At 38.6% G+C, this 26986-nt stretch overlaps 1 protein-coding gene across 2 annotated transcripts in view; it reads left to right on the forward strand.

Annotated features, from left to right (window-relative positions):
* The window catches only part of LOC146331006 (receptor-type tyrosine-protein phosphatase gamma-like), a 660966-nt gene that overhangs the window by 623397 nt on the left and 10583 nt on the right, over positions 1-26986 (forward strand). For both annotated transcript variants that reach the window (XM_084725921.1, XM_084725912.1), the window contains 9 exons: positions 6721-6817; positions 10197-10279; positions 11544-11678; positions 13594-13728; positions 14440-14615; positions 18484-18619; positions 19884-20030; positions 23436-23529; positions 25734-25810. In XM_084725921.1, the coding sequence (XP_084582047.1) occupies positions 6721-6817; positions 10197-10279; positions 11544-11678; positions 13594-13728; positions 14440-14615; positions 18484-18619; positions 19884-20030; positions 23436-23529; positions 25734-25810 (1080 nt within the window). The remainder of the gene's footprint in view (positions 1-6720; positions 6818-10196; positions 10280-11543; positions 11679-13593; positions 13729-14439; positions 14616-18483; positions 18620-19883; positions 20031-23435; positions 23530-25733; positions 25811-26986) is intronic.

The following is a 26986-nucleotide window of genomic DNA, read 5'->3' on the forward strand; positions in this document are numbered from 1 at the left end:
TGTGAACGAACAGCTTTGACCAGTGTGTTTTAACGGTAGCTGCTGAGAGAGTGTGCTTCGGTTCCCAGAAAAAAATAAATGATTTTAAAATATCTAATTTTTGGTGAAAAAATCAGTGATGTAAGTCCCCTTTCATGCCATGGAAGATCTCTGTTTATCCCAAACATATTTTCTGTCATCATTAGTCTCAAGCCCCACTGTTAGCTCTGGTTTTGGTCTCCACCAGCTCCTGAGGGCAACTTCTGCCTCTTTAGCTGCTAAATGCTCCACTTGTTCCAAACTGTGTTTGTCTGCTGTCTGGTGTTTTTCAGCTTTTTTGCCGAAAACATCTTCCTCTCCTAGCCAATCACACGACATCACCTGGTACCACAGACCAGCTAGTAGCAGATAGACACCACTGTGTGCTGCCCAGTCTCTTCACTACCTGCCCCTTCTCGTTTCAGACTGCACCAGTCCTTCAGTACATATTAGAAACTGACTTGTTATCAGAGAGGGTAGGGCCAGGCTATGATAAACTAATAAAAGAATGTGCTTAACTAGCATATTGTTAATAGTGCGTCAGTATGTACTGAGAAAACTCAAATAGAACTGGTCACTTCAAAATATATTTTAGGGGAAGAAAATGTGGGTTCTCTGCTGTCTAAATACTCCCACAGCACACAGATATTGAAAGCAGACATAGTAAGAGATAATGAAGACAAAAAAGGCTGCATACTGAATGATTATGGTGATCACAGCTAAAACGAGAGGGATGTTTCAGCGATGGGCAATTGAGTTTAGTTATATCTCTTGCACGCTTCATCACACCGGCCTCTTGCTCCCTCTGCAATTGTGGTCTGAAAATATCTCGCTCTTTTCTTTTTTCTTTACTCCTTGCTTTGTTTTCTGCTTTTCCTCCAACCACTCTGCATTCCTGCTCCATGCTTTTCCTGGACAGAGAGAAGCGAGTGGACTGAGCTGGACCCCCCTGAATGAGTTACTTAATTGGGAACACAGAGCCCCTCACACACTGGCAGCACCTCCCCTCCCCTTCTCTCCCCTGTGCCCCCGCTTTAGGCTCGATGGACACTGCAAAGTGCTTTAGGAAGGGAGCCCCTTCTCAAATCAAATTATCTTCCTCCCACATCCTCGCCGTCCCCGCTGCCCCACTTTCTCCTCCTTTGACAGAGTGCATTCAGGGAGGCCGAGGCATCAATCATCACTATTTAGTCTCATCTACATTGTAATGGCACTGCTGTCACCCAGCCAAAGTAGCAGCAAATGCTCCAGAGATGGAAGGAAATACTTTAAACATGCTTGGAGTAAATGCACCCATTCTGTAGTTACCGTAGGTGAGGATGGGTGACAAATGAAATGAGAAACCGTGAGTGAAATACCAAACAGGCCCTCACAGGCAGAACATAGAGGTGCATGTTTTACATCCACATTCAGATTCATTTTGTTTTCAGAGAACTCAAATATTGAATTCTCTGAAAACAAAAGCTCTATTTCTGCCACTGAAAGAAAAAAAATCAATAAAAAAGTCAAAATTATGAGATTAAAAGAAGTCAGAATTATGAGAACAAAGTTGAAATTATGAGATATGAAGTCATAATTTCAACTTTTTATCTCATCATTATGATGTTTTCACCTCATTATTACGACTTACCATGTGGATATATTTTTTTTTTTTTTGTGACAGAAATGTGTTTCTATAGAAGTTCGTAAATGTGTAGTATGTGAGGACAGATGCAATGAGAAGATGCACACTGAGCTAGTAAAAAAAAAAAAAAAACTAAATCAGAAAGTGCTCATGGTGGAATGGGTGTGAAGTGGGTTGAATGAACAGTTTTTATCCCTCACTGCTCCAAAATGTCATTTATAAAACAGTCTGACCTTGTTTTGTAGTTGACTGCCTTGCAAACATGGCAAATAAAACATTTTCAGGGATGACATGGAAATATGGCTGCATTTTTTACTATTTGTTACTTGTGTTAAAATAGTCAAATGCCTCTTGAATTGTAAAAATAAAAAGAAGCTACATAAGTGCATGTCGAGCACAAGCCGTGTCTCCGTGGCTATGGATCTTATCATCTTATCTAACATGTTGATTCTGCCGGGCACAGCTGCATTGCATTCTCCCAGAGTTCATCTTGGCCATTTGCATACAAGAAGTTGGACACAGAAATGGCATGGAGCATCCAGTCATTTTTAAAAATGAAACAACCTGTGACATAGCCTGATTCCCCATGACACAAGAAGAAAAAATCAAGGAAAAAAGACCAAATCAAGAAAATCTGAGCAGGTCAACGAACACTAAGCTAGTGGGGCATGAAACTGTGGAGAACGGATCAAAACCGTGTCACAGATGCATCATCAGAGAGCCATGCCCCATGGAGCCAAGGTCTAAGAAACATAGCTGAAGAATCAGGACTCAAACAGAGGGTTAGGGCTGGATTATACCCCCAAACCTACACATAGAGCTGCGCACACCACAGATCCTATTACTTTTGTTTATAGTGTACCTTTCCACAAAAGGACTGCGCATGCGGATGGATGGGCACGAGTCATTGCCACATGGACAAGTCCACACACAAGTGTGCAGTTACAAAAAATTTGTCTGTACAGACCCTATACAGAGCAGCCTGACACACTGTCCTGCACCTGGTCCAGATGCACCCACAGAGCACACAGGTGACGGCTCAGGTTGTTATTCTTAGTGTGTTACAACATCATGGAAAGGATCGTGACAGTGAGAGACCTTATTTTAAAGAGTAAGACATGTTTTGTAGTACTAGAAATTTGATTGCTCTTGCCAAACTCACCAAAATCATTTTGCATCAACACCAGCTTCATTCAAACTCACCAAAAATGTCTTGGTTCCTCTTTCCACTGACCAAACAATAACCAACTCTGGTTTGGTGAAAATAAGTCCTTTATTCACAGCGTAAAGGAGCGCTCAGCACACAGCGCAGGTGATGGTGGACAGCAGCTGCAGCCTCTGGAGAGGAGCTCCACAGGTCCACTGATATAATAACTGAAACATAGGACAGTTATTACAGTTATAGGACAGAACATAGCACACTTTCAGTTTATTTGACTGTGTTTCTGAAATTATGAAGACAGGCATTATAACATGGGTTCATACAGGAATTTTGTGTGGTGCACTGCACTGTAAATAAAAAGATGAATCATCAAATATTCCTATAGGACGGCCAAATCTCTCTCCACCACCATCATCAAACCTCCAAATGAGGCTATACCCTTTGGGAGAATGCTGTTCATCCCTCCAGTAAAATTCCACTTACTAATTAAGACACTGTGTGTTGGGTTAATGTTGGGTTTACCTCTCAATTAGTCTGACTCCCTGGACGCACACTGCAGGTATAAGCCTGCCATTGGTTGCTTGGTTTTCGGTTGGCATCATGACATCCACTATCCACGTTTTCAAAGTCCTCAAGAGGCAACAACAACCTCCAAATTGCAACTATAGCTGCCAACTACCTGCTGATAATTAAATAAATCAGAGCCTGGGACGCAAACAGTATGATGTAAACAAGCTAGCAGCTGTTACCTTTTCTTTTGCAGTGATTTAGCCATTTTAATGCCAGAGCTCATCTCCGGACATGCAAGCGTTCCATCAAAACAAGCTCCACCTCTGCACTGTTTTGCAGCACCACCATCGCTGCATCCTGTACTTGGCTCTGCCCAAGACATTTGCAGTTAGTTTAAGGAAATCCAAACAAGGCAGGCTCTTTTATCTCCCCTAAAGTGAAATGTTCATGTGTGGAGCCAGACCTTTCTCCTGTGCTGACCACTCTGCACTGTAAAAACAAAAAAGCTGAGGAAAGGGCAGCGGACTGCAATAGATTTGTGAGTTTTGACCCCAACTCAAATTCTGCTGATGTTTTGTTGAGATAATTTACTTTTCTTCTTTACACAAACTTACAGCTTTCAATTTTAGAAACTCAAAACATTGTATTAAAGAAATATTGAGTAGATTCATTGAAGTGAAAGGAAGTGTTCAAATTTTAATATTTTCAATTAAAGCTATTAGGCACTAAAAGAAAGACAAATCTTTTTTTTTTTTTTTTTTTTGAGTTTCTAAAACTCAAAGATTCAAATTTATCTAAAGAAGAAAATTTAATTATCTCAACTAAAGATTATAGTTCAGCAAAACTTTTTAAAGTTTATTTCAAAACTTAAGAGTTTGATTTGGGCTCAAAACTCAAATATCTACTGCTGTTGAAATTTTAAGCTGTCTCAGAGAGAGGTCTGGCTGTGTGAGAGTACATTTCAGTCGTCTGTACACATGTTTGTTCATTCATGTCAAATTCATGCAATATCAAAGATGCATTCCAATCTGTTTGGAAGCAGGTTCATGAATCTGGAATCAGATAACATGTGACACACACCATCACATCACTGTGTCAGCCTGAGAGTACATGACACTCTGCATGTACCACACTGAACCATGTTACATAAATTCACTATCACATGATCCCTCATGTTCTAAGATAGCAACAGAAATGAGATGCGTTTATGTCTATGAATGCATGTGTGTGCGAACAGATATTAGTGTGTTTTGCATGTGCTTGTCTGCACATGTGTGTGTGTGTACGTACCATCTGCTGATCACATCACCTGTCAGATCCTGCCTCTTCCCATCATACCTGCAACCCGATCTGCTCACACATACTCACCATGAATCCCGCCATGCCCAAAATAACCCCCCCATCCCAATTAGTGTGATGAATCCATGTTTAATAGTGCTAAAACAAGGCAGTCGGCCTGTAAAGCTCCAGAGGAAATGAGACCAAGGGGTCAGAGCCAAATCCAGCGCCTGGCCTCCCTGCTGGCTGTGCTGAGCTAGCAGCCAACAGCTGTTTGCTTGGCAGGAACTCAACATTAAACACTGACATACACTCACAGGCTGCTAAGCCCAGAATTGCTCTCTGTCATTTTTAGGACTGTAAGCAGCAGCCACACGACAGTACTCACATACTGTAAGAGAATAATAATAAATATATAGGCCATTCTACAGAACTGGTTCAAGGTCAGAGTGGTACACATTTTTAAAAATAGAAGTGTCATTTTCAGTTTCAGTTTCAGAATATTTTTCTTCTCCCAAAATTTGTCACTACCAAAATAATAAATATCACGATAAGATTAATGAACAAGAATTACAACTTTAACAATTTTTTTCATTGTAATTTTCGAGATTTATTGCAGTTTTAATCATTTTTTCTTTGTGAAGGGCATAAAATTTATCATATTAATTTAAAAGTTAAGAATTCATCAGTTTTAATATACACATTGAATCAAACACTATAATTACATTGTAGTTAATGTATTTCATTTTTGACAAAGCATCCCAGGTTTCAGTGGTGACAGTTTTAGAAGTGATATATTTCAGCTGTTATTCAAACATTGTCATATTACAGAATTTTAAATGACATGGACTTTATATTCAGATACTTTTGATTGATAAAACTGGGCTAAAATTTAGTTTTTCTCTCAAATAAAGAGCTAAATTTTAATTTGTCAATACTGAAACAATGATGCCATAACCAAAACATCATTACATTTCAGACGTGACTTTTACAGTAGTGACAGTTTTAGATGTTTTATATTTAAGCTGGTGTTTGTCACATTGCTGAGTTGTAACAGACATGGAGTTTATACTAAATCACATAAATGAGCTAAAAACGTCTTTATGTCCCTCAGATTAAATATTCTTTTTTATCACAATCTAAACATCATCATCAAGTTTCATTTGTAACAATTTGAAATCATTCTGTGCTGATCTCAAAGATGCTCACCAGCACATGGTGAGCTCAACAATTCACTTTTACTTTTACTTAAAAACTATGGCATGTGTCTCATGATATCTCCTCATACAGCCATGAGACAGAGGGACACAGACAAACTTCCTCATCAGAAATGAGTGGGTGTGGCTAAAATCCGTCTCAGTCCATGGACTCAGACTTCGGCTGTTTTGGTAGTGACATTAAAATGTAGGACAGCATTTTTTACATAAAGATTGATGATTTACAAATAAAGTTTGAAAAGTTTGCAAAAATCATTTTAGTTTCATTTTCATGAGTTGAAATTTATGGGTTAGGGTTCAGGACAGACACCTCCCAATTCAAAGTACCCTACATATGATGATTTTATATACATATTAAAATTACTGCTATCTCAAATATTGTTTTGGATTTTAATAGGCAATCAGAGTATCATAGATTTGTGCACATAAATACTTTTAAAATTAGTTTTTTGGTTGTTGGACAACAGTTTGCACCGATTTGGTAGAATGGCTCACAGGAAGTAAACAAGAAAAGCTCTCCAGGGCGGTTTGGAGGAACAATATGTTGAAGCATGCCCTCAGGTGAAGAAAATAAATGATGATGCCAAGTAAGAGATGTAGCTTATGTAAGCACAGGCTCTGAAGAAAGGAACACATGCTATGGTCAAAGAGGAAGAATGAAAAAAGAGTGAGGGAGTTGGAATCAGGCCGAACTGGTTGAACTGGGACAGCAGCTTTTGTGCATGAGACCAAAAACTTATGACAGCCGTGCGTAAAAAGTTCACATCAACAGTAAAACACACAGTGTGGTGACATATGTGAAGTAAAATGAGGTTTTAAGCAGTCATTGTCATGATATCTTCCTGTACAGTGTGTGCAGACATGTCAGACTGACAGGGGTGTGTCTGTGTGTGTGTGTTTATCTTCCTCAGGAGGTTCAGCGGTGCACTGCTGATATGAAGATCACATCAGAGCACTCCAACCACCCTGACAACAAGCACAAGAACAGATACATCAACATAGTGGCCTGTGAGTACACCACACAGTGTATACCCTGCACTGTGATCTTTGTATAGGACACAATATGATGTGAACATCTGGCACTTCTGAACGTTAGACCACTGGGCATGTGAATGAAGACATGAAGAGACACAAGTTAGTTCATGAGTACAGAACAGGACTGGGGGAACGTGAAAAACTGATTAAAGATCTGTGCCTGGTTGCATAAACAACCTTAAGTTTCAAACTTGTTTGTCGTCGGAGCAAAATATTTCCCAAAGTGAAAGTGATGCATAAAGCATCTTGGGTTTCCCCCTTACATGAGTGTTTCAACTAAAAGGAAAGTTCACCCAAAAATGAAAACTCGGTCACTACTAATGGCTGAGTTTATTTTGGTAGTCTACAAAACACTGCTGGAGTGTTACAGAATCTCACAAACAATGGAAGTTAATGGTGACCAGTTTTCAAACATAAAGAACAACAGAATAAAAACATAAGATGCCTCCATACTGCTCATCTGGTGTAATCTAAGTCTTGTAAAGCCCCAACATGCCAAGTTGACTAAAAAATGTCATTTATACCATGTTTTTAGCCTGAATATTCACTGTAGATCTGAACTGTCTGAACTGTGTTTGGTGTGACAGTATGTAAATGGCATGTCAGGGCTTTAAGGGACTTGGATTATGACAGATGAGCAGTATAGATGCATTTTATTTGTTTTTTTCCCAGTTGATTTTTCCATTTGAAAACTGGTTACCATTCACTTCCATTGTTTGGGAGATTCTGCAACACTGTTTTTCTGTGAAACTCCAGCAGTGTTTTGTGGACTAAAAAACTAAACCCAACCTTAAGTCAGCATGAGGGTGAGTAGATAATGACTGAATTTTCATTTTTGGGTGAACTATCCCTTAAGGCTCCCACAGTACACAGTACGCAGTTACTGTCATACTGCAGCATGCGGACATTCCAGTTATACTTCACTCAGCATTGATTAATTAGCACCAGATAGCATTATTGTCAGTTGTTCAGTTCTTCAAAATGGACCACGAAGAGAAAACAAAATGAGAAAGAACGCCAAACTGGACAGATGATGAGAATGTTGTTCTCCTTGAAGAATATGGAAAGCAAAAGAACATAATCAGCCAGAACAAATACAAGCAGAAGATGTGGCAAGACGTAACTGACAAAAGAAAATGTGAGAAATCTGCTGTGAAAAAAAAACAGATAAAGTGATGCATAAATATGAAAATATTACTGTGATGACAAGAAAGGAGACAAACAACAAAAACTGGCAAGTTTCAAAAAAAGCTTGTGTTAATATATGAGACAGTTGTGTTAATGTTTGATGAGCTGGCTGTAAAGTTGCCAGTGCTAACGTCAAACAAGTTGCACATCTCTCATAGAGTCCAGTCAGTTTAAACTGTTCTGAAAAATGTGTCTTGGTGTCTCCTCCTTCTCTTTGGTCACCATAAATTCAACCAGAGTCTGATGTTCCACTAATTATTTCACTTTAAGGAACTGTTCTTGTAGAATTTTTAAGGATGATCACTAAGGACCTTCAGTCAACATATAAGTGAATACTGAAGTAGCTGTAGAGACTGCACTGCTAGTACTTACTAGTACTTATTTTCAGGTATAACGTTACATCATACTGTGCAATATTTCATGCAAGTGAACTTTTAATCTTTGATATTTCATTTTCAATGTGCAATATTCAGTACTTCAGTCAGGTGTATTATCATTCAGTGTACAATATCAACATTTCACTCAGGTGAATCTTTAATTCTAATGTGCAATAATCAGGTGTATTATCATCAGTCTGTCTCCTTATTATGTATATACTGTCCCTAGTTTTATATTCCCCCGTTTATATTGATCCTATTTTTTATATTTCCTTTGTTTAAATTGTTCATATTTTTTATATTTCCTCTTGCTATACTTTTTTTTAGTTTATTTTGTCATATTTATTGATGCGTCTTTATATTTTTGCTATCCACTGTGCTGCTGTAACACTATAAATGTCTCCATTGTAGGACTAATAAAGGAATAGCTTATCTTATCTCTTATCTGAGGGAAGATTAGTTTCACTTTAAACTACCTAAGGAAATCCTTAGGGTGATTTTATTCATCCCATTTTTTCCCAAAGCATCCTTAGACGACAATTTAAGGGAAAACTCAGCCTAAACACTTTGATTCAACCAGGCACTGAGTTTTAAAGTCAGACTTCTACAATTCAGAACTCACATGAAAAATGTGTTTGAGTTCTGACTTTAAACTCAGAATTCTGACTTTTGGTCAGTAATGAGAAAAGTTTTAACCAGCCTTGAGTTCAAACTCATAATTCAAAGTTTAAAGTTAGAATTTCAAGAATAAACTCAGAACTCAAAAATATTTTTCACATCTTCCACATTTTTTTTTAATTTTCTACAAGCACAAATTTTACTGGAAATTCCAGATGATTTGATACACACTGAGCATATTTATTGTTATTTTCAAATATATTGTTTAATATGTTATTGCATGTATCATAACCACTGCCATTTCTACATTGTATATTTTGTTTGTCAGTTTTTATTTAATGTCAGCAGAATTCAGCAGATTAGACAGATGTATGTTTCTGACCAATTTCTTCAAACTTAGTGAAAACTAATGTGGCTTTAGTTGAAAATCAATACTAATCAGATGTTTTCAACAGAAAAGTCATAATTGATGTCTCTCCTTTATTTATTTTCTTTTCCTTTTTTTGTATGTTTTGTTTTGTTTTACCAATTTTCACTGAAAATCCTCATGCCAGCTATCATGGAAAATTTGGCCAGAAGTTAGATAGACATTTCTCAGATAAAGTACTGTGAAAAACACACAGCTATCTTTCTTGTCCAGGTGTCAAGGAGTCCACAAATTTTGCAGTGATTTGTGCTACATTGTACTTTTTAAAATATAATGCAGGACAAATCAGAGATATTTGTCTGAAGTGAAGTGTTAATGGTTAAACAGACCTCCAGCTGAAAGCAGCATGCAGGCTCCAGCACCAGCAGAGCAAAGCTCACCCCAAACACCGCAGGAACACCTCACACAGGCTGCTGCTTGACTCCATCAATGTGAAATAAATATTTCACACATCTCATACAAGCCTTGGCTGCGTCTGAGAGCTGCTCAGTTTTGTGTGTATCCGAGTGAATGCTGGAAGCAGAGGGCAGGTGCCACGCTGCTGAGCTGTCTGTAAAAAAGCTCCACAGCCCAGTTTGACCATTGTTTCCAGGCTCAAAGGTTAATGTGCTTCCTGTTTGGGAGCAGGTGCCTTGGCAGGGCACCAAGACAACAACAATACATGGACAGCTCTGAGTCAGGGTTAGCATGGAGGTTAGCTCAAACACACTCACCATTTGACTGCTCTGTGCTTCCTCCTCAGACGACCACAGCAGGGTGAAGCTGAGGCCGCTGGCTGGGAAGGACTCCAAACACACCGACTACATCAACGCCAACTATGTGGATGTGAGTGCTTCCACTGAGACATCTCAGCACTCATCTCTGTCTCTGTTTGTATGATGAGGAGGATCATGCAAAACAAATACAAAACAATTAGGGTTGTTCTGATACCGATACCAGCATCAGAAACGCTTCTGATACAGCTTCAAATACTGGAACACCACACTATTTATTAGCCCCGAAACAGGACTCTGCTACTGGCCAGCTGTGTCCCATATGGCAATTTTATTTAAACCTGAGGCAGGCCATACAGCAATTATAGCAATCATATCACATCCATGCAGGGTTGGCTGCAGAGGTAGCAAAGGTCCACACATTCTGTTCTCAAGCAGAAGTACAGATACCTGTGCAAAAAAGACTCTGGTTAAAGTAGAAGTACTGATTCAATTTCTTCAGTAAAAGTGAATAAGTACAGGCTCTGAAATGTAAAAGAATGTTTCTACAACATTTCTGTGGTTGAGTCTCTCTCTCTTATTATGTCTTTTACACCGTTTTCATCTTAGGTTTTGTTATGTCATTTTTCTTTCTTGTCTTTTTTGTCTTGTTACATATTTTTCCTCTTATTACTTTTTTCATTTTGTTACATCTTGTTACGTCTTACATCTTTTTCGTCTTGTTATGTGTGTTTGTCTTGTTACGTCTTTTTTGTCTTGTTATATTTATTACATCTGTCTTTTTTGTTATATCTTGCTACATATTTTTCGTCTTGTTACGTCTTTTACATCTTCTTCATCTTGTTACATCAATAATGGCCATTTCGTCTTGTTACATGTTTTTTGCCTTGTTGTGTCATTTTAGTCCTGTTATGTCTGTTATGGTGTTTTTCATCTTGTTATGTAATTTTTTTTCTTTGTCATGTCTTTTACATCATGTTCGTCTCATTGCACCTGTCATGTGTGATTTGCACTGATGGACACACATGGAATCATCTTTTCTGTTCAGTGTTGATGTTGAAATGTTGCACATAATGATGCAAAATAAAAATAATCAATAATTCTCCTCAAAACTCAAAAGTAACGAGCCTCTTTTGGAAATGTAAGGAGTAGAATGTTTCTTTTTACAGACTGGTATTACCCAATACACAGATTTCAAGTATCAAAATCAATATTAGGAAGGAAAAAATGGTATCAGACCATCTCTAAAAACAGTAATGAATCTGGAGATATACTTTGAAGGTTAGGAAGAACTTTCATTGTAATAGTTTAGTCATATCATTTCTGTATGCCACATATTGCCAAACTAATAATAAGTCTCGGTGTCCATTCTTCAGGGTTACAATAAGCCTAAAGCCTACATCGCAGCCCAGGGACCTCTCAAGTCCACATTTGAGGACTTCTGGAGGATGGTGTGGGAGCAAAATACCGGCATCATCGTTATGATCACCAACTTAGTGGAGAAAGGCCGGGTATGTTCTTACACACACTCACACACACACACACACGGTGTAGATCTCTGGATGGTTATGACAGTGTTGTAAAATGTTTCACATTGTTAAATTCAAATACACAATGATATACACTCAGTGATCAGAACAATACTTCTTAGGATTAAATAGTTTGCACACTCAGATGTTTCATATTTATTACTGCGAACGTGACTGTAGAAACTAGAGGGGTACATATAGGGCAGAACTGGACAAAATGTGGACCAGATCCTGCCCGCTGAGAGGTTCCGTGTGGTCCACAAGTCCATCATGAGCACTTGGAAACATTGCAGTTAAAATCTAACAAAGACAGTCAGTATCATTTTGCTCACCATTAAACTGTTTTCAGGACTTTATTCTGAAAGGGTTCAGTGCTGTGTTCACTGGTAATGATAGTGAACTGAATTTTTTATATTAAATTGTTACTTTATTCACTCAATGCTGTACATCTGTGTTGTTCGTGGTTCTGCTTCTACTGTTGCTGTATCTGTTGTTACCTGTTCATTACATACTGCAAAACTTCAAGGTCTGAATGCTGCCAACAAAAAAAATTAGCCCACAATTCAGTCACACAGCAATTTAGACAGACTGACCAACAGTAGAAGTTCATTTGTGTGTTAGCCAGCTATTAGCTAATAGATGTGTGCCCAAGCTTCTGACTAGGGATGTTCCTGGTGACTAATTTTCCTGTCGACTAAATGGAAATTTTGACTATTCAACTAGTCTAACAGTAAGAAAGCACTCAGAAAGCAGTTCAAACTGAGCAAAATGTATTAATTGATCGTGTGAAACCTTGTCTGAAAAAATACTGCATGGATTAAGAGCCATTTGAAGTTACAGAGTCTGTCAAATCAGATTTTAAATGCTGGTGAAATGTGTGACACTGCATTGTTCACAGAACAACTCACTAAATGCTTCACTTTTTCAGACTGAAAAGGATCACAGTGTCTGCGGGTAAATGACACCATTTACCCACAGCTGACGTTAGCTGCTACACAGTGTGGCTAATGTTAGCAGTGCTAGCAGCAGCAACTGCTCTGCCCACAGGTTAATGTCTGTGTTGAATGTGGTCACATGTTGCTCCAGCTGAGTTTATATACCAGCCTACAGACAACCATATTTTATAAAAACTGCCAAACCGGTTTTAAGAGCTGTCATCTGTCTGCCTTCGCTGATAAAAAACGTGGGCTCGGGTGGGCCATCAGCACATTTGTGTTGGGCGAGAGGAGCTGCTGTCTGATGATGACACAAACCCCGACTAGTGGCAGGTGGCTGCATATCATTTTAGAGATTAACTGGCATTTTGCACAAATAAAATATTGATAAACAGTTAAGCTGTCTAGTATTTCCGCTGCTGACTAATGACGGTGGCAGCATTTAATCATATAGTCGACTAATCGTGTACATCCCTCCTTCTGATGGTACCATTATCAGAGATTTAGGCATTACTACAACCTTGTGTCACATTTGTGTCTGGCCCACAGCAGCCTGATCTCAATCCTCTATGTGGATGTTGCATTTGACTTTGTCCTCAGTGTCCACTGAACAATTATTAGATGATTCTTGTACTGTGACAGAGAGCACTGCATTATTGATAGTGCTCATCTGTCTCCTGGAGATATATAATGTGCTACATCACATCATGATCTTGTGTTACTCAAAGACTTTGAGCTCATTCTTGGAAAGCAGTTCTCTGTAAGTGTGGAACAGTTCCTGAAGCGTAAGGATTTACTTCATTTACTTAATCTCACTTTGGTATCCGTCTGACTGTGTTTAGCCCTGGAAAAACTACCTGCCAAGTTTTCTGGTTCAGCACATACTGCCTCACACCCTCCACGGTTTGTTGACAGTAATTTAACCTGATCTCTGTGTGTGTGTGTGTGTGTTTGTTCTACAGAGGAAATGTGACCAGTACTGGCCTACAGAGAACAGTGAAGAGTATGGCAACATGGTTGTCACGCTGAAAAGCACTAAAGTTCACGCCTGCTACACTGTGCGCCGCTTCACACTGCGAAACACAAAAGTCAAGAAGGTGACAATGAGAGGGGTTTATGTATGATTTTGCCAACTATTTTAAGTTGCTTGTTTCTGTCATACCTTGTTTTTATGTGTTCTTTGTCTGTTAACCTGATTGTTTTTCTTTTTTTGTTGGTTTTGTTCTTAAAAATATTAATATTTCTTTAATTTTGCATTTTGATAATAAAATCAAAATAGTATTTCAACCTTATTCTCAACATTACAAGTTTATTCTCAGAATTAGAAAAACTACATCTAAAAGTTTGTACCATTCCTCCCTGCAATGTTTAAAACTAATCCGCTGATTAAATAATACAGAATTCATCCATCAGGTCGGTTAGACCTTTGTATATATTGGAGTATAGCACCATTAATGCTGCTACGCTAACGTGGTGACAAACACATTACATTTCCTGCACCTTCTTCACAATCCAGTTCACCAGTGGAAGGCTTTTAATGTGAAGTAGCAGCAGGAAGTGTTTGGTTTACGTCAGCAGTAACACATCTTGAATATCACTGCTGTCAGGCACAAACCTCTCCTCTCCATATTTGACATTTTCATTTTTTCATTTTTTTTCAACGCTATTGCACACCCTTTATGTCTGTCTGTGGGTTTTACAAATATTTCACCACTGAAAAGAATTAAAAAGAGTTACTAACTTTGACTAAGCAGCAGTTTCCTAAACAGTCAAAGTTCTGAACACACAAAATCTTCTCTTCCATTCAGGGTGGGAAGGGGAACCCGAAGGCGCGGGCGCAGAGTGAACGGACGGTGCTCCAGTATCATTACACCCAGTGGCCAGACATGGGTGTCCCCGAGTACACCCTGCCCGTCCTCACCTTTGTCCGCAGGTCCTCAGCTGCCCAGACACCTGACATGGGCCCCATGCTTGTCCACTGCAGGTAATGTCTCTGCACTGTTCTTCATCATGTCTCTCATCTGTCTTTCACCATTTTACTGTCATTTACACTCTTAGAAAGAAGGGTTCCAAAAGGGTTCTTCCTGAAGGACTGATGTTCTACCCAGAATCATTTGCTTCTGAAGAGCCTTTTGTTTTTCTTTTTTTTCTTTTTTTTTTGAAGAAAGGGTTTGTCAGGCGTTCTTAGTAAGACTTCAGGTTCCATTAAGAACCTATTTCATCCAGAGAACTCTTTTTGGAAAATGTTTTCACAATTTAAACATTGGTCGGAGATTGTTCAAATGATGGATGATGATTTTTTTGCCTCATCTATAGAATACAATAGTTCTTACATAAAACCCTCGGAAGATGGTTATAGGTGAAACCCTTATAAAATGTAGTTTTAGATGAAACCCTCGGGATATAAAAGGGTTGTTGGTAGAACACCCTGAGTGGGTTACAGATCAGTTTGTTTCAATATAAAAAAAAGTTCTTCGTAGAAAACCCTGTGAGGGTTCCAGATGAAACTCTCGGAATATAAAAGGGTTCTTGTTAGAACATTCATGCTGGGTTGTAGATGAAAACCTTGGAATATAAATGGTTCTTGGCAGAGCACAGTGGGTTTTAGATGAAACCCTGAGGATGTATAAGGGTTCTTAATGGAACCCCCTGGGTGGGTTCTTGTTGGCATCCTTAGAAGGTGGAAAGGTTCTAAATAGAACTGACAGACAGGGTTCCAGGTGTAACCATTATGCCATAGAAGGGTTCTCTGTTGTACCTCTTATAGGAGGTTCTGGGTGGAACTTTTCACAGATGGTTCCAGTTATAACCCTTTATGATAGGTTCTAAGTAGAGCCCCCTGAAAGGGTTCCAGGTGCAACCTTAATAAAATGTTCTACCAGGAACCAAAAAGGGTTTTCGTATAGGAAGAAACCGAAGAACCTAATATACCTATATTTTATTATCAGAATTCTGACTTTAAACTCAAACCTCAAATTTTTCACGTGGTCCTAATTCTCCTCTGTATCCAAGTTGAAATAGCTCACTGTTCTTCCTTGAATACAGTGACATCACTGTGACATCACTCAGTCAGGAAGAACAGCAGATTTTGCAGCAGGAGAACTCAGGAGAGCGTTCTCCATCAATACAGCAACACCAAGGAATAAATTGCTTCAAATGACTTCACTTACCATTGACATCCACATGAAAAGTACATAATTTTACCTCTCATAGGAGGTTCTGGGTGGAACTTTTCACAGATGGTTCCAGTTATAACCCTTTATGATAGGTTCTAAGTAGAGCCCCCTGAAAGGGTTCCAGGTGCAACCTTAATAAAATGTTTCTAGTGATCACCTTTATTTGTAAGAGTGTACTTCTGATGGTGAATATGTGTCATCATTTCAAATCCCTGTTCACAGTGAGAGCAGAGCTCATCATTCTGTATCTTCATTTATGTAAAAGATCTGTTTGGGTTTGTGAAGTAAATACATCAATCTAATCAACAAATACAAGAATGTACAAAAACATGATTCAGTTCTTTGTATTTTAGGCTGATATATTACAAATCAATTTACAGCTATCAGCTTAACACCTTTGTGCTTTTCTACACTTCCAGCTGTTTTTAGCACAGCTGCATATGTAAGCAGCAGGAGTGAACCTGCAGTCACAGCTGTCAGCTTGTATTTAAGGACATTTTACAGTAAGGCAGGCAGGGAAATGACTCGTAATTGTGTGCTGACTGCAGCCCCTGGGGAGGGGGGGGGGGGGGGGGTTGAGTATGAAGCTCTCTGCTATCATCTGCACTGTGATGGTCGATAATAACTTGTCACACCACCTCGCCGCCACGGCTGCACACACACCACTCATTACTACCGGTTTGTGCTGGGACAGACACACAGACATCCTCCCACTCATTATGCAAGAAGCAGAGGAGACAGAGACACACTCACAGTCACCCTGCTGCCCCACTGCTTTAAAGCAACAGGAAAGTCCTCAACTGAGTACAGTTTTAGTATTTAATGACAACTTTCAGAAATGTAGAAACTGTTCAACAACACTTCTCATGCTCTTATTTTCATAGTTTGGATTTCTAGTTATTGTCAATGATTGAATTCTGAGTTTATTATCAGAATTCTGACTTTAAACCTCAAACCTCAAATTTTTCACGTGGTCCTAATTCTCCTCTGTATCCAAGTTGAAATAGCTCACTGTTCTTCCTTGAATACAGTAACATCACTGTGACATCACTCAGTCAGGAAGAACAGAAGATTTTGCAGCAGGAGAACTCAGGAGAGCGTTCTCCATCAATACAGCAACACCAAGGAATAAATTGCTTCAAATGACTTCACTTACCATTGACACTGACTGGACATCCACATGAAAAGTACATAATTTTCCCTTTAATTGCTCGGTTCTGTTCATCACTGATGAAGGTCACATTTAGTCACACGCTGACATGACAAGATAATTACATACACACAAGTGGTACAATCTGCCAAAATTGAGGCACACAACTTAAGAGAGAATGTCTGAAAAACAATTAGATCATTCTGTCCTGACCTGCCATCAGAAGTTGTGGGATTTAAATTCTGCTGCTGTGCACTCTGAAATCTGGACCAGCATGTTGATTAATTAGTGCTTTGTTCTCACTAATTAGTCGTTCTGATAATGAATTTGCACACAGTGAAAATGAAGGACACAGTAAATGAATTTATTTTTTCTCTTTGAATTTATTGTTTCATGACAGCTTTTCTAACACCAGAAAAGCAGGCATACAGGTCGTCTGTGCAAGCAGATGGCCAGAGTAATAGCAGGTAACATGAGCAGTAAAAAGAGGGAGAAAGTCAGCGTGTGGAGGAGCTGTGGTGTATGAACGGCTCAGGAGACTGGGGTTCATGTCCGATGTGAAGCCAATAGTCAGTCACTTTTAAGTTACATAATGTTACATACGTGACCTGCATCACGTGACTTATGGCTGTTTCACACTACACACACTCGCACATGCTGTGGTGTCACTGTGGTGTCCACACTGGCTATGTTTCTGCTGCGAGGCAGCTGCTCAAAGTTCTGTCTTTCAACATAGAGTTTGGACAAGGGTTTGAAGAGAGGAAAATAGCTGTTTTCTAAACGCGGTATGTCTGTAACAATGTAACATGCTTATTTTAACCAAGCTCCAGATTTTGGGGACGATTTGATATAGTGGCCAAACAGTGAAATAACAATGAGAAGACTTATATTGTGAAAGAAGCAGCTGTAAAACGATGGATAAACCGCTGCGAAATGACCAGAAGAGCCACACAATTATCATTTCATCCCCATTCATGTTAGTGGAGGACTACAACTGAAGTTAGCCGCTTGGACTGATGGAAGTCTACTGTGTTTGCTCTTTAGGTCACACAGTGTAAAAGTATACAGTATGTGGAAGATCATACATGGAAGCTGCCTTCGTGTGCTACTGAGCAGTTCTCATAGTATACAGAGGCCCAACTCCAGCGTATCCAGTTCTCCCGAATACATCCATGATTTTAACTCAAACCATGATGTCTTCCTGCATCTGACTGAGTAGTTTTGTTGCCTAAACCTAACCAAACTTAACCTCACATGGCTTAAGTAATGTAGTTAATAATGCTTTTAACAAGGCTGTGGTATCAAATGGGCATCTCCACCCACCCACCCAAAACAAAATAATTTAAAAAATTAAGGCATTTTGCTTTGAAACTCCGATCACACAGGGCAGAAGTCTACTCCTGTGAGTATGTTGTGGACAGCAATGAATTAAAAGCCTGTCATTAGAAAATGTATATAAGAAAGCTGATTTCCTACATATAAATCATGTGACATTTCTTTGTCTGTTTTCCTGTGTTGTGTTGCAGTGCTGGAGTCGGTCGGACGGGGACGTACATCGTCATAGACAGCATGCTGCAGCAGATCAAAGACAAGAGCACAGTTAATGTACTCGGCTTCCTCAAACACATACGCACCCAACGCAATTACCTAGTCCAGACTGAGGTGTGTATATCTGTGTGTGCGAAACAAATGTTTGCGGGGCTCTTATTGGGCAGAGAAGCTCTTAAAGGGTGCAAAAATACATATTTTCCCTCTAGCCTGAAGTGTTATTTATTCATTTATACGGTTTTGGTGTCAGTTGCAGAGTTTTGGAGGTATCAGCAGTAGAGATGTCTGCCTTCTCTCCTGTTTAATGGGACTACATTACACTCAGCTTGTGGTGCTCAAAGCACCAAAAAATACTTTTGAAAAATTCAAAACCAGTGTTTCTTTCCACAAATCATGACCCGGTTACTCAAGATAATCCACAGAGCTTGTTAGGAGAAACTACTTCCTGTCTGCAGGAGAATATACCAGAACTACTTTAGAATCTGACAGAAGTACTTTCTTTTCAACCAGAAAGAAAATAGTTACATTAAATGCTCCCAACAAGGTCTGTGGATTATCTTGACTAACTGAGTCATGACATTTGGAAAGAGACACTGGTGTTGGATTTTTCAGAAGTAATTTCTTGGCCATTTAGTCCCATTATATTGTTGAAAATGTTGGTTTAATGAGGAAATACCAAAGGATCGTGATTAGAATTCATTCTGTGTGGACCATGAATATACATAATGTACCAAATTCATGGCAACTGTACACCCTGCAAAAGGTATATTTGTTACAGAGTACATCATTCGGACTGAAGCACCAGAAGAAAGGTCATGTGAGGACCAAATTGGAAAAAGTCATCTGGGAAGCATGAAAGTGTTTTTTTTTTGTTACTGAGTGTTGATAAAAGGTAATTTAAGGTGGAGATTTTGTCTGACAATGACAATAGAGTTAAGGTCAGGGGGTCACAGAAAACATTAGAATTTATCCTCCAGGAACTATGAACATTTTGTATGAATATGTGAAAATGAAAATGTGGTCTCACATGAGCCATGAATATCCAGGAGTGTGTGTGTGTGTGTGTGTGTGTGTGTGTGTGTGTGTGTGTGTGTGTGTATGTGTGGTTATATCATTTTACTTCAGTTGGCCTTTTTTTAACCTTTTGCACAGGAAAGATAGTCAGTTTCACTATACTTAGCATCCTCAGAAAAACCTGAAATTTGTTATACCTGCTCCTTAATCTCATTGCAGAATTGCAGCTGCAGTGTAAATCTATGGTTTAGGTCTGCCAAATACAAAAATTCTACATTTGTGTGTGTATTTATGTAAGTTCACCTGTACCGATCTGCCATATTGCGTGCTAAATGTGTCTTTTGTCACCTTTTGGCTGATCCAGGAGCAGTATGTCTTCATCCACGATGCCTTGATGGAAGCCATTTTGGGGAAGGAGACGGAAGTGGCATCCAGCCAGCTTCACAGCTACTTCAACAGCATCACGACGCCGGGACACGGCAGCAGGACACATCTGGACAAACAGTTCAAGGTGAAGAGACCAAAGACATCTCTTATTCACTCCATATTTATCATACATTTATATCTGGTTGGATTAACTTGCTCATTATTAGCTGACAAGCTGTATTAGTGAAATTTTATTAGCTTTTGACTTTTAACATAATGTACTGACAGCCCATTATCACTCCCAACATGTGACGTTGGCTTGGCTTGGTCAGTGCCCCTATACTTCAAACTATGATAGTGTAAGTACCCCTGTAGCATCTCTTCTGGAGGTTCCCCTCTATTTTGACATACTGTTAAAGTCAGGTGACATATAAAGAGGGAGAAAGAAACCAAAAGTCAACAGTGATTTCTTGACGCTATGTAAGTTGAGTTGCTTTCCATACATGATCTTGTCCTAAGCCTATCCATGTAGTTTTTGAGCCTTTATTTTGAAAGTCTACATCAAAGTTGCACCGACTGGAGTTTCACCCACCTGGACTTCATGTCCTGTGTGAAGCCAAAAGTTAACACTGATTTCTTTTTAAGACACTGCATTCCATTACATTCTGTTATGTTATGTTTTGCTCCGTTCTGTTCCATTCTGTTACTTTACATCGTGTCAAATCACGTCATGTTACATTACGTTTCATCACGTCACATCACATCGCATCACATTACGTACATGTTTATTTTAATAGTGATTTCGTCCTAAACCTATCCAACTTTTTGTACCTTTATTTTGAAAGTTTACCTGGACCTTGCTTATTTATTTTTCCTAACTCGACTGTGGACCCCTGCACATGCAAAACCAATGCTAACAGGGTACCTATCATATTTTCTATTTCCATTTTTCCTACCTTTTCATTTTTCTTCAGTGTTTGCAGTGAACAGCATCTTGTAACTTTATAAATAAAATTAACTTTCGTACCTGCAGCGTCACAGTTTGAAGTGCAGGGCCACTGACCAAGCTGCCATGTTTGATGAGTTGGAAATGAGAACGTGTTGGCGTTGCCCCAGTGCAGTTTTTAATACATTAAAATAAATGATTGAAATACCTGATATCAATTTAAAAACAAATCTGATCAGAATTGGGATCAAAATAAGCTTAATATCAAAAGTCTCAGATTAAGGACATCTACCTTGATTGTGTAGAAAATTCCTTTAGCAAACACAAATCTGTAGGTTTCTCTCTCGTCTGTTCAGTTTATGCAGCTCTATATGCATTTAGTCATTGTTGGACTAAAGAGAATATTGTTTTTATGATTTCACCAAGACTAATGCTATGTTTCTTTTCTCTGGTACAAATGAAAATGAGGGTATCAATTACATGATGATAATAAAATGTTATGTGAATATTATTTATTGATAATTCAGCCCTGAAATGAATATTCTCCTGATCAGTTCCTTAGATTTTCTTTCTGGTTTGATGAGGGCTGGTTGGACGTCTTGACAACAGGAGGGTGAAACCTGTTATTTCGTCACAATATATTGCATTTGAGTCCAAGGTTCAGACTTGATGGAGTGTGTATGCAGAACAATAGCTTCCTTTGTCATGGTAATGCTTTTATGCCTTCATGACAGGATTAGAATTTAGTCATTGTTTGTAGCTCCTTTTGTTTTTCCCTCTTCTCTTTCCCAACTTCTTTGAGCCACTTTGGTGTTTTTCCGTTCTTAGCTGAGGATTTTCTATTGTGAGCTACTTTCTGTTGTGTTACAGAACTCCTCTGTTGTGGCCAAAGCATTTTGAAGAATCTGATACTGTTGAATTAAAGGGTCAGGGGCACACAAACACAGAGCACTTTATTCTCAAAAACAGCAGTATGGGACAAGTGCAGTTATGTAATTTTGTAGTACATTTCCACAAGTCCCATAATAAGCCCTCATGAAAAGGAGACATTCATTTTATCTAATGCAAAGTAGATTATTGTACTTTATAGCACAACTTTATCCTGAACTTAAGGTGCAGTTACTAAAGTCAACATTTTTAGGAAATACACTTGTTTGCTTACTGGGAGTTCACTGAGATAACAAAACTGACATCAGTTTCAGCTGTGTGTGGACAGTACAGAGGAAGCTCCAGACATGCTTTGGCTCTTTCTACTCCTTACATGCCTTGTTACTTTAGTTTTTATGTATTTGAGGGGAATTAGATTACATACTTTTTTATTTTGCATCATTGTGCACCGCCTTCCCAAGACTGATTTCAACATAAATGTATGGATGGATAATAACACATAGAAAAGACGATTTCTTGGTTTATCCGTCACTCCATATCATCATACATTTCAGGGCCTGGACTTTTTCACTCTTACTGCAGTAAAGAAGTTGAATCAGTTCTACTTTTTTTACACAAGTATCTGTACTTCTACTTGAGTACAGAATGTGAACCAAACAAATATGCAGAGCAAATTTTTCTGTACACTGATTGACAGAAACTTTGATCAAATGGTCAAACTAGGCAGTGCTGATCAAATATCAATATCAAGAATCTGTTCCTGTTTTGCCTGTTCCTCAACTTAAACATTTACAGATACATATTTTAGTGTACATATTTTAGCTGTAATACAAGAAGGACTGCGACAAGGTGGCTGCCACTTTGTGTCCTGCTGAAAACGTCCCAAGCACTGCTACGTCACATGTTCTGATGCTCTAATTGGTTGTAGGTCACATTTCTTTTCTCTGATTGGTTGTAGGTCTGTCCACTTCACTCAGAGGCGTTTTGGTTTGCTCATGTTGACACTGCTTACAAATCTAAACCAAGAGGTTCCAGACTAATTCACAGTTGCATTTTACAATTAGTCTGACCATGCCAGGCTGGTTAGCCATCATAGAGATGACTGCTGGGCTAAAGGGGCAGTTCACCCCAAAATCAAAACTACTTATTTTTCCCCTGGCCTATAGTGCTATTACCCATCTGGATAATTTTGGTGTGAGTTGCAGAGTTTTGGAGATATCAGTTGTGGTGCTCAAAGCTCCAAACACATTTGAAAACACATTTGAAACCTTGTTGTGAGCAGTTTCATGTAGTGTCTGTGGATTGTGTTGAGTAACTAAGTTGTGATTTTTGGAATTTGAATTTTTCAAATGTCATTTTTTGGTATTTTGAGCACCACAAGCCATGTGCCATTTAGTTGCATTATACTGGAGACAAAGCAGACCTCTCTACAGATGATATCTCCAAAACTCTGCAACTCACATAAAAAAATCTAGATAGATAAATAGCACCACAGGCCAAAGGACAAATGTGTATTTTTGATTTTGGGGCGAACTGTCCCTTTAAGGCAAGGGGAAACGAATGAATGGGGAAATACAATATTTTCACAACAATTGTGTTATTTTGTAAAATGAAACAACTGTGATGAGTTGGTCTGCCATGAGAATGTTTGACAAAGTGTAACACACATACACACACAGACACACACTGACCCTCTGTTTTCCCTCTGTGTTTCAGTTGGTAACACAGTGTAACGCCAGATTCATGGATTGCTTCAACGCTCAGAAGGAGTGCAACAAAGAGAAAAACCGAAATTCCTCTGTGGTGCCATGTAAGTGTTACATTCATGTAAAACATATTAGATTTGAAAAGACATGAAGAACCAAACTGCAGAAAATAAAAACAGCTGCAATTAGGAACCACTGACATAATTAAATGAACAGATCACCTGTGAGTTTACAGCGTTACAGAAAGATGATACACAGACAGTTTGGAGAATATTTCTGTTCTGTTCCACACTGACAGATGATTTTTTAACTCATTATTAAAAAGCTTGACGCAGAACATCTGATGGCTGACACCGCCATGGTCAAAGATCGTACCACAATCTGTATGTTCATATTTTTGGATGAAACACATGACTGCCATCAGCCAACCGCCAATTAATTCACTGTAATTCTTGTATGTTTGGCCAGCCCTTTGAACCAACTGAACTGAACCAGCATCAGCCTTCAAAACTCAATATGTTCTAGTCACAGTTCACTTCAACAAGTATGGGTTAAATAAAAAATCTTTTTCCAAAAATGTGTGCTCATACATGCCAAGCTCTGTGGAGAAAAAACTATGTTTACTGACCGTGACAGATCAGGTCAGCCCCAGATTTAACATACAGTACCTCATCCTTCACACAACCGTGACTAAAACTTTTTTAAAGAAAAAAAAAAGTTATGTCCTAATTAAATGACTATAGATTTGTATAATTTGCTGTCATGAGAAACTTACAAATTGTGACACTGGTACACAAAAATAAAACATTGTAGCTCTTTATATTAATGGCCTTGTCATAAATGTTAGTTAATAGATAATAAGGACTTTGTAAGGCCTATTAAGATGCGTATTGTCATTTAAAAAAAAAAAATAGAGAAATGTAAATAATAGGATCATAAACATGTTAATAGTTAATTAATATACCTTAAAATGTATATAGTATGTAATGTAGGATGTATTAATCTTAGTAAAGGAACAAAAAGCTCACTTAAGGTTTAGCAATGACATAATAGGCAAGTTATTTTGTGGTGCTATGTAAACATCATATAAGGAATAATTAGATGCTGAATGACATTTTTATGTGTTAAAAAAAGACTATATACATGTTAATAATCCTTTAATATGTAAATAGTTAATTATAAGACCTTTATAAGCACTTATAAGAAGTATATTGACTTTGTGAACAAGAAATGCATATTGTAAGTATCTATTAACATTAATAAAGCAACAAAAAAGCTTAGTAAAGGCAAGTCAGTTAAACTGAATAAATGTGTTTAAATCATAAGAAACCCTTAAGGCTTTTAGTAGTAAGTTATTAAGCAGTCTATAAACTGTTAATAAGTGTTGTATAAGTGCTTACAAATGTCTTATAATCAAACAGTAAACATGTTTATGATGCTATTATTAACACTTGAATAGTCTTATGAACACATGATAATGTTAACAAGCATCATCCCTTATTACCTATTAACTAATGCTTATTACAAGGATTTGAGCCTTCAAAAGGGCTCAGCAGTAAAGGTTGCTGCTTGCCCAGGGCAAGTAAAATTCCATGTCAGGCTACTGAATCTGGCAACTCACTTGCCCAATCATGCAAGTGATAAAAAGAATCTTCCAGCCTCTGTACTATGGAGATTCCACAGTTTTGTTTGTTTATAAACATATTAGACTGAATATTTTTCTCTTTTAGACAAAATAAAACATTTAAAAACATCACCTTGGACTTGGGTAAACAGGCATGGATGCTGCAGCCTTAGATTACCAAATTACCTTAGTCTTTGTTTGTTGATAACCTCTAAAAAATAAGAGAATTTGTACAGTGGCAAGTAAAAACTGACTTTGGGCAAGTATATTTCTGAGCAACTTGTTTGACAGGCAGTTGGAAAAAACATTAATGTTAAACCCTGCTGCAAAAACTCATTAGCCAAACATAAATGTGAACTACTCTACTGTTTACAGTCAGTCCCTCTGTGTGTTCTGCAGCTATTACACAATGTGTTGACAGTCACTGGTTGTTCCACGGTTCTCTGAATCAGCAGCCAGGAATTTCCAAGAACTGTCCACACTCGACCAATAACAGCAAAAAGCATGAATGAAAGCACACAGAGTGGCCTCTCACTGTTATCGGTCTGTTCTAATAAACTGCTAAATGGCTGTTTTTTCTGTCTATCCCCACACCACCCCCCTCCCACCCCGACCCCTCTCTTTCTCTCTCTCTCTCTCTCTCTCTCTCTCTCTCCCTCTCTCTCTCTCTCTCTGTCTGAGCAGCGGAGCGAGCAAGGGTGGGCCTGGCACCTCTGCCCGGCATCAAAGGCACCGACTACATTAACGCCTCTTACATCATGGTCAGCACCTCCACTTCATCTGTCAATTATTGATCTTTCCTCAGAGCAGGTTACAACTAGTCAACACACACTCAGTCACCATCACTGGCTGTGTGTTTTAATACATGTCCCCAAATGTCCTCAGGTTGATAGTTTGACAGCTGACTCAAACACAGCTCAGAGTTGTGTTCAAGAACATCATGCAGAATGGGATGGATTTGATTTTAGGACTGTACCTTTAACAATGTGCTCCAGCAATTTGCTGTTGCACTTCCATAAAGTTCCACATGGCAAAATTCACATTAAAAAAAAAGAAAGAAAGGACAAAATCTGGGCAGCAGCAGAGGGTGAGATATGATGACTCTTAATTGCTAGTACAGGTCAGTGTCTACCAAAAATGGATCAACTCACTTGTGTTTTTATTATTCCTGCAGATAATGATTACATCTTTCAAATTCCATGCTAGTTAAACTATAACTTTATTCACTCAGTGCTGTACATCCATGTTGTTTATGTTGTTCTACTTCTACTTTTGCTGCTACTGTCATTGCAACCTGTAAGCAGCATGTATGGTACACTGTAAAACATTTTTTCACAGTTTTGGACATTGCCAACAAAATATTAGCCCACATGGTAATTCAAAAGGGTGACCATTCCATTATTAGAGATTTGGCCATTATTAGGACCTTATATCATTTGTGTCTGGCCCACAGCAGCCTGATCAATTTCTCAGGTGCCGTTCCCCCCATGGAAAATAACTGCCCACCTCTGATCTAGTTTTGGTGTGAGTTGCAGAGTTTTGGCGATATGGGCTGCAGAGATGTCTGCCTTCTCTACAATGTGATAGAACTAAAAGGCACTCAGTGTGTGACGCTCAAAGCACCAAAAATGCATGTGAAAAATTCAATGGTAATGGCTCTTTCCAGAAATCATGACCCGGTTACTCGAAATAATCTACAGACCTTGTTGTGAGAATAGATAGATAATAATAAACTAGACAGCGAGTGCAAAGATGGCGCCCGTTCAACCAGTGTGAGTTGCTCACCTGGCACATCAGCCAAAAAAGTTTCCTAGCTTCTGGTTGTACTTCCTGGTTATATGGCTGACTGAATGCAACTTTACATTCTGATGACATTACAGATTTTAAATGTTTTATGTTTTTTGGCTGGTGGAAAGTTTTACAAATATGTAAAAACT

Source organism: Lutjanus erythropterus, chromosome 2 (assembly GCF_056507025.1).
Source record: "Lutjanus erythropterus isolate fLutEry1 chromosome 2, fLutEry1.hap2, whole genome shotgun sequence".
Taxonomy (NCBI): Eukaryota; Metazoa; Chordata; class Actinopteri; order Lutjaniformes; family Lutjanidae; genus Lutjanus; species Lutjanus erythropterus.